Source organism: Gopherus flavomarginatus, chromosome 3 (assembly GCF_025201925.1).
Source record: "Gopherus flavomarginatus isolate rGopFla2 chromosome 3, rGopFla2.mat.asm, whole genome shotgun sequence".
Lineage (NCBI taxonomy): Eukaryota > Metazoa > Chordata > Testudines > Testudinidae > Gopherus > Gopherus flavomarginatus.
Window position 1 is genome coordinate 78,618,469 of NC_066619.1, and position 12,246 is coordinate 78,630,714.

General features: G+C 43.0%; 1 protein-coding gene across 3 annotated transcripts in view; it reads left to right on the forward strand.

The window, feature by feature from the left end:
* The first annotated feature begins 1,763 nt into the window (after positions 1-1,763).
* Positions 1,764-12,246, forward strand: part of PRDM6 (PR/SET domain 6) — a 91,291-nt gene continuing 80,808 nt past the window's right edge. For all 3 annotated transcript variants that reach the window (XM_050945820.1, XM_050945822.1, XM_050945823.1), the window contains exons 1-2: positions 1,764-1,954; positions 2,760-3,276. In XM_050945820.1, the coding sequence (XP_050801777.1) occupies positions 2,769-3,276 (508 nt within the window). In that variant the 5' untranslated portion in view covers positions 1,764-1,954; positions 2,760-2,768. The remainder of the gene's footprint in view (positions 1,955-2,759; positions 3,277-12,246) is intronic.

Here is a 12,246-nt window from a genome sequence, read left to right on the forward strand (position 1 = left end):
AGTATTAAAATGAGAACAAAGAAAACCTGTAGCCCTTCTGCACATCTATCAATATTTTATACACACAATAATAAGAAAGTGATAAAAAAGGTTCTCTCTCTCGCCACACTTTTCTCCTGTGAACATTTCAGAACTTTTAAAAGTAGATTAATAGAGGGAAAGGATTGAGAATTCATTATAACTGGCACAATAGAATTGATCAAAAACAGTGGAGTTTTTTATGGCTAGCTTAATATCCCATAAAATCAGTTCTTTCCCCCTAGTTGTGTTTGCCTTAACTTAGGTGTTATCAATCTATACGGCACATGACGAATGACCTTGTCAAAATGACGCCAGTCAAAACATTTTTTGTCCCAGCTCTGTTCAAATTTGTGTTAAAATGTCTTGCCTTAGACACAGACAAAATCTAAACAGCAGCTTTCCCAGGCTCTGCAAGAATGAACGGGTGGGAAAGAAATAAGTAGAAAGTTGAAGAGAAATGTCATTAATTGTTTAAATACCCGAGAGAGAGAGAGAGAGAATATAGTGTGTGTATAACGTCAAAATGAAATAGAACAATATGAATTATATTGTTAAATTTGATAGGTATTTTGATCTGATCATTTTATATTAAATGTATATGTTTGGATAAGTATATATTATAGAGGACAAATGATGTCCCTTTTCTGTTATTTCATGCGATATGAAAAAGAGCCTGAAGAAACTTGATCTTAAGTAAGTGATACATGAAATTTCTCAGTAATTACACGGCAAATAGCCAACCTTGTGGTCCTGAATTTCGAGCAAGGAAAAAAATTGTAGTTAAAGAGTAGACGTTTAGCACAGGAGGCTATGTCTTGACTACTTAAACTTTGGTTTGTGTGGTGCACTAGAGTACGCAGAGATTTTCTGAAGTATAAACGGGCTAACTCTCGAGTCAAGAGAGAACTAAGGCAGAAGTAGAGCAGATTGAAAACAGCGGGTTTCTCCATCTATCTTGGGAACTCTTGAAATGGATCTTATTAAAGTAGCCATGGAGAACAGAAGGTAAATGATCCTGAGAAATGTAAAAAAGGAGTGTATGCGACCAGATGTGCACCAGGAAAGCAGAGAAAGGGGAGCAATTAATAAGGAAACGAACAAGGAAGCGAATAAAATACACCGTAGCATCTGCAGGATAAAAGCAAAAATAAAAGGACCAATATATGAAGGCGATCAAATAAAAGTGTCATAGGAAACTAACCTACAAAAGAGTCCAACCTGAGCACACCGAACTACAGGGAAGAGTTTGAAGCTGTCTAAACTCTTCTGTCTAAAGCTAAGTGTAAACCTGCACTGAAAGGAACACTGCCTACTATATAGGTCCCTTCGAGCAGTCCCGCTTTCTCGTTCAAGATGCTGTCGTTTGACAAACCCATAGCAAACAAGTAAAACTTTACACTTCGTAGTCCTGCCTTAGCGACTAAGCAGGACAAGTCTGAACACCCCAGAAGTCCCTCTTAGCCACCGTTCCCTATGTATGGGCTAATGGAAACAGAACTGTTTTGAGTACCCGAACTCCCCAGTTTAGGGAATGGGGACATCTTTAAGAATGAAACCAGGAACAAAGTGCAGGAGGCTGCCAAAAAGGGGGCTCTGTGTTCAGACCCACGGTTAACCTCCCGCTCCCTCCCCTCTGTCTCTCTCCCTCCCTCTCTCTCAGACACACCACACACTGTATTTTGTGCTGTCGTAAAGCCCACGTGTCCAGCGCAGAGTCTGCCAGAGAGGAGCCCGGACGCGCCTGAAATAGTCACAGCAGAGGGAGCCCGGCTGCTGGGCTCTCACCAGGTTTATCCCTTCCAGCCGCTACCTGGAAGCTCGTGTTGTCGAGGGATAACAAAAAAGTCCCCTTCTTAAACCTCGCACGACTTGTGATCTCCCAGGGCTGTACACACAGCGCAGACAGACACGTAAAGCCAATAGAAAGACTCAGGTAAGGGGGAGCCAGGCCATGCTCGGCTCTGGGCTCTGGGTCGGGTACACCGGGGGAGCTGTGGAAGGCTGTTCCGATGTTTGTTTGAGGTTTCTTCCTCCTCCGAGGCCGCGATCTGCAGTTGTGGCTGACTATGCCGAGTTCGCTCAGGGATGCAGCTGAGCGGTTGTTTTTTCTCATACATACGGACCTCGAAATACAGAATCGTTTTTCCTCACAGCCTTTCTATAAAGTGAACTTTGGGGTTGTTGGTGGGTGGGGGGAGGTGGAGAAAGGTCCTTGCAGCAGGCAGGGGGGCACAGCTAGTCGCCGAGTTTTGTGGCGAGCTGGCTGGCTTGTCTGGCTGATTTTGGGGTGGGTCTCGGTGGCACTCCGTTTCTTTGCAGACACGGCGTGAGGAGCTGTGCATGCCAGACCTCCACCCCACCCCCGGCCCAGTAGCTCTGTACTGTGGTTTGTTGACAGAGAAGCACTTAGTGTATGTATGGTGTAGTCGCTGAAAAGTTCCCTCCTCTGCCTGTTTCGGAAGCAGCCGGCTATGTATGTCAGGCGGGGACTCCTCTGGCCCTAGGCTCTGTGTGTGTGTGTGTACGGGTGGCGGGGGGGGGGGGGGGGTTCTTGCTAGGGCTGGAGCACGGCAGAAATCAAAGCGGGGCGCTTCGTTCTGCCTGCTAGTTCAGACAGCCCCCGCACCTCGGCCGCGGGAGGCGGTGTCTCTGGACGCTGGCTCGGCTTGGGGCAGGCAGGAGGCACCGCGCGGAGGTAGGAGCTCACGCCTGTCTCTCCCGTTTCCCCTGCTATCTAGGCTGCAGAGATGTTGAAGCCCGGCGACCCAGGCGGATCTGCTTTCCTGAAGGTGGATCCAGCTTATCTCCAGCACTGGCAGCAGCTGTTCCCGCAGAGCAGCCAGCTCAAGAGCAGCGGGGCCCTCACCCAGCTCCCGCCGCCCGAGAGAGCGGATCCCTCGGCTGGCAGCCTCCGCCAGCGCCCAGCCTCTCTCTCCTCCGCTTCTTCTTCCTCCTCTTCGTCCACCCCATCTTCTTCTACCTCCTCTTGCGCCGCCTCCGCCGCTTCCCTGGCCGGGCTGACCTCCATCTCTGTGGCCCAGATTCCCGTCTTTGGGCCGCTACCGAGCTCCGAGTCCCCCTCCGGAGCGCCGGCCTCCCTGCAGAGCAAAGACTTGTGCGGCGGGGGCGCCAAGTGCAGCGAGCGGGCTGCGCCCAGGTTTCGATGTACGGCAGAGGAGCTGGACTATTACCTCTATGGACAGCAACGCATGGAGATCATCCCCCTGAACCAGCACACCAGTGACCCCAACAACCGTATGTACCCCTCCATACAGCTACCCTCCCTGCCCAGGGCAAGCCTGACACCTAGAGAGTCCGAAATCAGCCCGCTCACGCCCAAGATTGGGTAACAGCGACCTTGACCTTGCACCCTCTCGCTCTGCACCCTGCTCTCTCCTGCTGACAAGCGTCAAATGTCCTGCTCTTCCCTGCCAGTTACAATTAGTCGCATTGCCTGGTAGCGCCAGGTTTACGTGCGTTGCTTGGTAGAGCCAGGTTCCATTTCTGTCGAAGACCCTTCTCTGGGAGGTGCCCTTTACAAAACAAGGTTTTCTGGGAGCAAGTTTTTGAGACCGTGCTTAGGGAAATGGATTCAGAATGCAGATAAGCAACACAGCAATTCACTGTGAAGAGGTTCCTTTTGTTTTTCATATTTGGTTCCTGTATGGAAAGCCAAAGTTTACAGGACATTATTCTGATCTCTTTTACAATAAATCAATTACTTAGCTGCGCTTGGCAGGCGAAAAGTTTTCATTTGAAGGGCTGTGGAGAACTTCCTGCCCCCCCCCATCTCACCTTGGAATATCATTTACCTTTCAGAGCTTGTTAACATCAATCACACCTTGCTAGTTTATTTTTATTTCTATTGAAAAGTGTGACATAGTAATCTAATATGACACATTTGTTTTCAAAAGTATAAATGTCCCGTACCGGATTGGATGTCAAACCCAATTTTGTACATGGGATTTGATAGGCACTTAATCCTGTTATCACCGCAATTATTTTTTTTATTTTTTGGAGGTAGACCCAAATTATTAAACAGTCTTTGTTGATTTCTAGAAGTTGTTTACACTTACTGTTTGTCGCGTTCATAAATATTAAATATACCTTCAATGGCCTCAATATATACTATTAATTAAAACATGTTAATACTTTCTCAAAGTATTGACTAGATTGACCCATCACATTTATTAACAATAACATATATTTCGTCTCTATGTAAGTAGAACGCTCTAAGATATCTTTATCTCTTATGTTTTCTGCATTGTTCCCAAAAGACTGCTTCTTAAAATACTTTGAACTTTTGTTTTAGATAGCCTTTTAAAAATACTCCAAAACTCCACAACAACCCATAAACATACAAAAGTAAAATGTGGGTTTGTTTAATTTCATTTCAAAGACTGACTTGTTTCGAAAGTTGCTATTAAATGGCACTCTGTTGTGAATTAATTAAATTACATTGATATTAATACTCTTAAAGAGTATGAAGGAAGTTGATACAAGTTTAGTTCCTTCTTTGCCTTGCCTGTTTTGGAAAGCGGTTAGTTTTCAACGCCTTTGGGCTTCAATTTTACTCTGTAGCCAAAAGATTTAGAGTATTTTCTACTCTCCAGTGCAGAAAACCTGATCTCATAAATTACATGCACTTAATGGAATTTGAAATGCACTTTTAATCGCCAACCAAACTACTCAGACAATACATGTTTAACTTCTCAGAGCAGCTCTGTAAATCTACAAGATAAAGGTTTTAAAAAGAGAAAGAAAGATAAAGTGATTTGGAAGGAACATTTTTAAGGAGTGAGTGGAATAAATAGCACGCTGCAGAGTAGCTGGTGAAGTCTGCAGAGTTTCTTTCCAATCACAGCATTAAAAGTGGATTTGATAAAGAATACATCGATCACGAAGGACGTTTGTAAAATGTTCATCTTGTGCCTGAATAGCTTTCACTGTGTGAAAGCAAGAGAGAAATGCTGCAAGAATTATTACATTTTGCAGGTCTTCAGTAAACGCATTGTCATTTAACTTGTTTAGTAGGCAACTTTTCCTGGCAATTATTATTATTATTAATTATTTATTAATAAGAAATGTTAAGACTTAGATATGTTTGCTCTGTGATTTTGGGCAATATGTTTACAAAAGGGAGATAATACATACTTTATATAGAAATTACAATAATATGCTCTTCACTTAAGGCACATTTCAAAAAGAAAACTGATCAGAACTGGGATAGCTGGTACATACATCATATAACGTGAAAAAAAATGTACAGAAATCAGTACTGTGATCTTTGGTAGAACTGGTTTTCAGCTAGCTTCACTACTTCCTTAATTCAGTGTACTGTAGATGGCTCTCTGAGGGGAAGGAGAGTGGTTTGTGGATGAGGTGAGAGGTGATTGATTTTAATTTGAGTTCTAGCTCCAAATAAATCCACCGAAGTTCCAAGACTGGCAAAGAGTCTCTTGAAAAGCACAGAAGTTGCAGTGCTGTTTTTTTTCTTTTTGTAAGAGTTCTGTGCCCGAAAGATAGCAACAGATTGAGGGCCCGATCTGTTGAAGTAAGTGGATAATCTAACAGAGTAGGGACTGCGGGATTGGGCCTTAATATATGCAGAGGTTTCGAAGTACGCATTTTCGGGGTTAGGCGTAGGAACCATACTAACAGATATTTCTTGGATTTAGTTTTGTTTGCGCTTCTTCTTAAAAATACTGTTAAATTATAAATCCTTCTTCTCCAAATGATACTTTAAACATCCTTTCCCCCAACAGGGAAGGATAAACTCCTTCTCCGCCTTAGAGGAATCGCAGTTTGGATTAACATCTTTAGGGAAACGCGGCCTCTTTTATCGGGGGTAGCCCTGTTAGTCTGTATCAACAAGACTATTATTATTGCGCAACAGAAAAGAGACTGGTTCAAACTTTTCTCCTGACCTAGATGCTTTGCAAATAAAACCTCCCGTTTAATATTAATATTGTGGCACAAATCTACAAAAGACCTACAGTGATGATGAATTCCAAATTGACATGCACCACTAGCTCAACAGCTCGCATGTTGTTTCTAATAAATACATAAATTAAATAAAATAAACAATACAAAGTTGCCAATTGCGTTTTGGGCTTTGAGAGCATTTAAACTCTATTATAATGTAAGGCTCACATTTAATTTCTTGGATTTAAAATATTTTATGGAGAATTATACAATAGGGACGATCACGAAGGTGATAGCAGTTTTGACCGTTTTGGTTAGTAGAGTTAATACGTCTTTTCAAAATGCGTATTATTTACCCTATAAGAGGTAAAAATAAATAACAAATACTAAAAATCTAAAGTTATCCTACATATTATGCTGTTCAGTTATGCTAATCAATTAATATCCTATCATCACTCATTTATATGGATTGTTATGACGTTAAAAATAGATGCGAAAAAGTTACTCCCAAACACATGCGTCGATTTTCAAACATCAGTTGAAAATTGTTGCTTTTTTTAAACGAATCCACAAGGATTGTGGGCGAAATATCTGTTGTTGTTTTTTCTCAAATTGAGTTATTTTGAGTTAGAAAATCACAATTATCAAACTAGTTAAGGCCCAAACCTGCAGTCTTTACTCCCATTGAAGGAAACGAGATTCCATTAAAATCAATGGTAATGTTGCCTGAGTAAGAGATACGCGCTTGCGGACAATTTTCTGAGTAGCTCTTTATCTAAAAGGAGCAGAATTATTAGGGTGGGGGGTTATGAAGGAGGAGGGGATGAGGTCCTGGGCTGTGTATTTGAATACCAAGTTTCAGTGTGGGGAAAAGTTGAATTGCCCTAAGTACAGCCGTCCCTTGCTCCTGGGACAAGGCTTTCATAATGGAAAGGCTGAGTCCTCTATCTTAATTGTAAAGCACCAACCTGCCTCTGTAATAAATATGCTGTGTAAAACGAATGGGTCACATAAACCAGCAGTCTGCGCGCCTCGTACTCGTCGATTTCCAGCATTCAGCGAAGTGAATCAGTGTGGGGAATATTTGCATTTTTGCAGATTGCTGGTAACATGTATGATTTAGCTATTTTACACCATTGGTTATCCAGCACCCTTAAACATAGCAGATAGCCATATATTAGATTGAGGTTAGAGAAGGTGGTGACTGTTTATTTAAGGTGATAAAATGGTCCATCAGCAGTAATCTCCATCGATATGTGCCACAAGGAGATGAAGGATGAGGGGACAAGCCACAATTAATTGCCCTACAGTTTTGTTGAAGAGAGTAGAGCCAGTGCAGACCGAGCTTCGATCTCCTCTCCTAGAGCCCATTCATCATCTCTACATTGTATATGGGGGTCTCTGAGGGGCAGGGGGTGGCAAGGTTTATCTACACACAATATTCTCCTAACCTTCCGATCTCTGACACTGAAATTTAATTCCTTCATACACTCGGTCGAAGACGGAGAACATCAAAATCCTTCTCCCCGCCCCCGCCCATGCCCCGACCACCGTTTTATTTCCGCCGTGAGGATTTTCCAGCAAAAACTGAGAAAACCCTACCTCATCCCGCGCTGTCCTGCATACAGGAGTCACCTTCCACCTCCACCCCCCCCCCCCCCAAAGAGTCAGTGAGGCGGAGTGTGACTTTCTGATCTCTATCTGGTCACACAGCGAAGCGATTTACGGCCCCCGCACCCCCCAGTGGAAACTACCTTCCGCTTTGGTCTGTGCCTGATGTTTGTAGGGGCAAAGCTGTTCCCTCTGGGTGAGATGGGGAGGGAGTGATTAAAGGTCTTGCTCTTGCAAGTTTGCGAGAAGAGTCTTGGGGATTGTGCAAAGAAAAAAACACCGCACATACTTTTAAAGATCGATCTATCTATCACCTAGCCACGCGGCTGTAAGTGTGCCCCAATGCAGGATACTTCCCCCTGCTGCACTGCGCTAGCTTTATGGATCCCGGGGGGCATGTTTACTCCATAATCCCGTTGGAAAGGGAGGCAGCTAAGCAGCCATGCCTTCGCCTTGTTCCCGTCCCCGGAGGACAGATGGAGCCGCCCGCAGCCCGGGGCAGCCCAGGAGCGGGAGCGATGGCGCTGTCCGCAAAGTGCCTCCGCAGCAGCAGCGCGTGCCCTGCCTGATGGCACCTGCTGCCGGGCCCGCGTGCCCGGGCGGCCCCGCGCGCTGAGGCGACAGGCTGCACCGAACGGCCCCCCGGGCTGCAGGCAGGAGGGCTGAGCTGGAGGCCAAACCGCCAAGCGAGGGCAATGGAGTTATAGGTAGCTGCAGCCCTGCGGAGAAGACAACCCCAGGGCGCGGGGGAGGAATGGGAGTGATAAAGCAGGGCCCCCCCGCCTTGCGGAGCGCACTGGCCCTGCATTAAACTTTGCCCGAGTGTAGCGACTTCTGCTGAGGCCAAGCCTTGTTTCAGGTGCAAAGAAAGAGCGAGAGGAGAGCGGCAAGGAACCCCCTCGCTTTGCTGCTGCTGCCACTATTACCTGTTGTGGTCTCTCTGGGACACCACCGGCGGGACTTTAAAATCAGGTAGATTTTTATTCCAGAGAGAATAATGGTGTGAATCCAAGTTCAACAGGCTTGGGAAAAAAAACCCCACACCTCAAAGGGGAGAATTTCCATCTGGTCAAAATCTGACCTCTTAGGAGATTCTAGAGAAGGTCAAAAAATGGTCTAATTTCCCAGCCAGTGACCAATCAGTCCCCTCCCCCCCACACTAATGGCTGAGCTATGGTGGTAACCTCTAAGGAAGCAGGAAAGCCAGTCTAAAAAATTCTAGCTTGTAAATGCATGTGAAATATGCTTTACCTGTCTTGGTGCTGTCTTCTTTGTTGTTGCATATAGTTCTAGTAATGGGCATATATAAATATTGATAGGAGACTTAGTTTAATACAAATACTACTACTAGTACTACTGCTAATAATAATTAATAATTAATAAAATAATTTGGCACATAATCACATAGAAAATTAACCAATATGGTGACAAGAAAAAATGGGCAAAAGAGAAGGAAAGGCGATAATCCTCTGTCAATGAGGAGAGCAAAATGCTCTTTGGGATGGGTTTAGTTTTGCGTTTTTTGCGTGAGGATCTCCAAGCAATTTGCACTTTGTGATGAATTTATCTTGATAACACCTCTATGAAGTAGGGACATATTAGTTCTGGTTTACCAATGAGGAAACTGAGACACAGGGAGATTAAGTGGTTTACCTAAGGTCACATAAAAGGTCTTTAGCAGTCAGGAAACCAAAGTGCAGGTCTCCTGACTCCCAGTTTAGGCCCTTAACCACTTAAGACCAACCTTCCTCTTAGATGTGTATATTATATCTGTGTACATAGAGAGATAGGGTTAGTATATGATTTATATTTATACGTTGGCAATAACATTTGAAATGATGGGCAATTACACTAGATACCAGCAGACTCCTAGTGAATCATGAAGCACAAGGTCAAAGGCCAAACTTCTTCAATACAAGCAAACTGCAGGTATCCAGCATAACTGCACCTTTGAAACACATTGTTGCTGAGATGAAATGTATTTTCTTTTATTTATTGTTACAGCTGGTTATTTGGTTTATACCATTATGCTGGTTTCTACATGCACCGCCAAGAACTTTCTTCATCCATTCGGCTTTCATTTTAAATATACAGTGCTGCTGTTATTCAAATTAGTGTGCTTTGAGGGGTGCTTGTGTCTTTTGGAGAAAATGGTGTGTTCTTTCATTTTGCTTAAATCTGAGATTTGTATATGTATGGATGGAGTTATGTTGCAGACTTTATGGTGTATTCATTTAATGGAAGTTTTTGTAAGGGGCAGAATAAATGATAAAATTTTTGCACTCCTCCCCAAAGAGCCATAGCAAGCAACTCTACAAATAGATCATTTAAGTTTTTTCCCTTGCTCCTTCCTTATTCCTCCCATCAACAGAATTTAGGGATACAGAGTGAGAAACTGTGAGCTCTCTCCAGAGAGTCTGGCTGCATTCTCATTCTCATTCAGCATTCTCAGGGAGGTAGCGCTGAATTTTACCAGGAGACACTCAGTTTTGGCTGCTGTCTCCCATGCTTCATCCATTTCCATCAAATCTCTGTTTTCTACTGTCATCTCTTTCAGGCTTTCTTCCTGAATTAGGGCCTGATGAGTCGTCAGTTGATGTAAATAGAAATATTTCCATTCACTTCAATGAGCTTTAGATGAGGCCTGTAGTGTTCATTACCATTTGGATTCATTAGGGCCAAAAAGTGGGGCTTGTGCAGTGGTATGCTACTTACTGCACTGAGTGGCAGCCCTTCTGAAAAGCTCAGGACTGCTGTACCATTTACAGAAAGACCAGCAAATCCCTTCTGCGTTCACTTTGCACAAAGTTTTTTTGGGGGGAAACTACAGTAGTGCAGTAGAATCCTCATACTTCAGGGTGTAAGTTGGTCACAAGTGGGGAATAGAAGAAAACTTCCCATTGGTATATTATCAAACAGTCAAACAATATGTCCACTATATTTCACCTTGTTCTGATGTGTCCAGCAAGTGACTGCTTTGTGAGACAGGATTCTGGTCTAGATGGACCATTAGGCTGTTACAGATCAGCAATTCTCATGTTCTAGAAATTAAGCTTCCTCATCTTCTCCCCCCATTGGTAACTTGAAATTAAGGACCTTTTCCCTTCTCTGAGATGAAGGACTCCACCATTCATTATGGGCTGTCTTTAGCTAGAAGGACCAAGTGAGCAGGATGGACTGAAAAATATGGTTCTTCAGAGTCTCCCTAGAATCATCAGACAAAAATAAGAGGTACAAAAAAGGGAAGGGCAAGTACAATAGAAATGTCCCCTAAGCAAGGTAAAATATGTCTTCAAGGGCTTCCACTTCTTATAATCCACTTGCTTGGATTATATTTTAATTAAATAAAGTTCTCCAAAGTTACATATTTTTAAGCATTTATCTAAAAGCATGAATGATTCAGATCTTGCTTAGCATTAATGACAGACCTACGATGCACTGCCAACACTCCTCCCTTTTACACCAGACTCTCTAGCCAGCCCAGTTTCAGAAAATATCCAGCTTTTCAGTCTTTCAGCCTTAACAGTAATGAAAAGGAAGAAGTACATCAGCAAGAGAAGATTCTGCAGATGCCAAACATCACCTATTACTGTTCCCTGGAGGTAGATTGTGGAAAGGGAACAGCAGTACCCTTTGCTAGCTGGTGGAAGAGAATCCTGGGGCCAAGTGACAGTGACATAGCATCCATTTATATTTTTCTTCAAATTCCCAACCTCTGTTTCTTGGAGATAGAGAGTGCTAAAAGGTTGTTTTCATGCTACTAATCTACATCTATAGTCAAACACACAATATAATGCATAAAACTGGAGGTGCTAAAAGAGGTGTGTGTGTGTGCACACGTGCATGTGAAAAATGATGTGTACCTGGTGGCTGGGTACAGGGAGCTGATACTGGAGTAACCTGGACAGAGTTAAGAAGATGCTTTGGCTTCATTTATTCAAGTTGTTTGCAGACATTGTGTCTCCAAGAGGACCATTAATAACCAGGATGCTGGGAGAAGGTTACACATCTAAATGATCATCTAGTAGGGTACAATTATTCATAGTTCAAGGGTCTACTCTGGGTGCTAACCGAGATCTTGGTTAGCCATCTTTTCCTTAAATCCTGAGACTTTCTTATAGAATTTTTTTTGTAGATTACAATATGAAAAATCAGATTTTTTTTAAAAACGAGTACTTAATTGACAGTTGTGTCTTTTTTGCCATTTGGGGGCCTGGTCCAGTATACTTGCATGTATCAAACTCCAGTTGCAATGTTAATTTTGATATGCAAGAAATGCAAGATTGGGGTCCTCATAATCATTTCTTGACCCTTAGGTTTCTGGGGGAAGGAGGAGATAGGATGTTGTGATATTTTTCTCTACTTTCCAAATAAGCTGTGAAAATACAAAAATGGATTTGCTAAGCTTTATTATCTAGATATGTGTTTGTTTTGGGGAATTGGTATGGAGAGTGTTTGCTACATAATATCCTCTGTCAAGACTAGTAAGTAACAAATTCTAAATTTTCTGTGAGAAAGAGAGACAATGAATTTATCTGATATGATGAGACTTTTTTGTATATTATATATTTTCCTGTAAACTTTTACCTTTTTATTAAAAATAAAAAGGTAATTGACAAAAATCAGGTACAAATATTTTAGCTTACACACAGTTTTGGTATGGGTTTTAAATGAGGTTTTATAAACAAA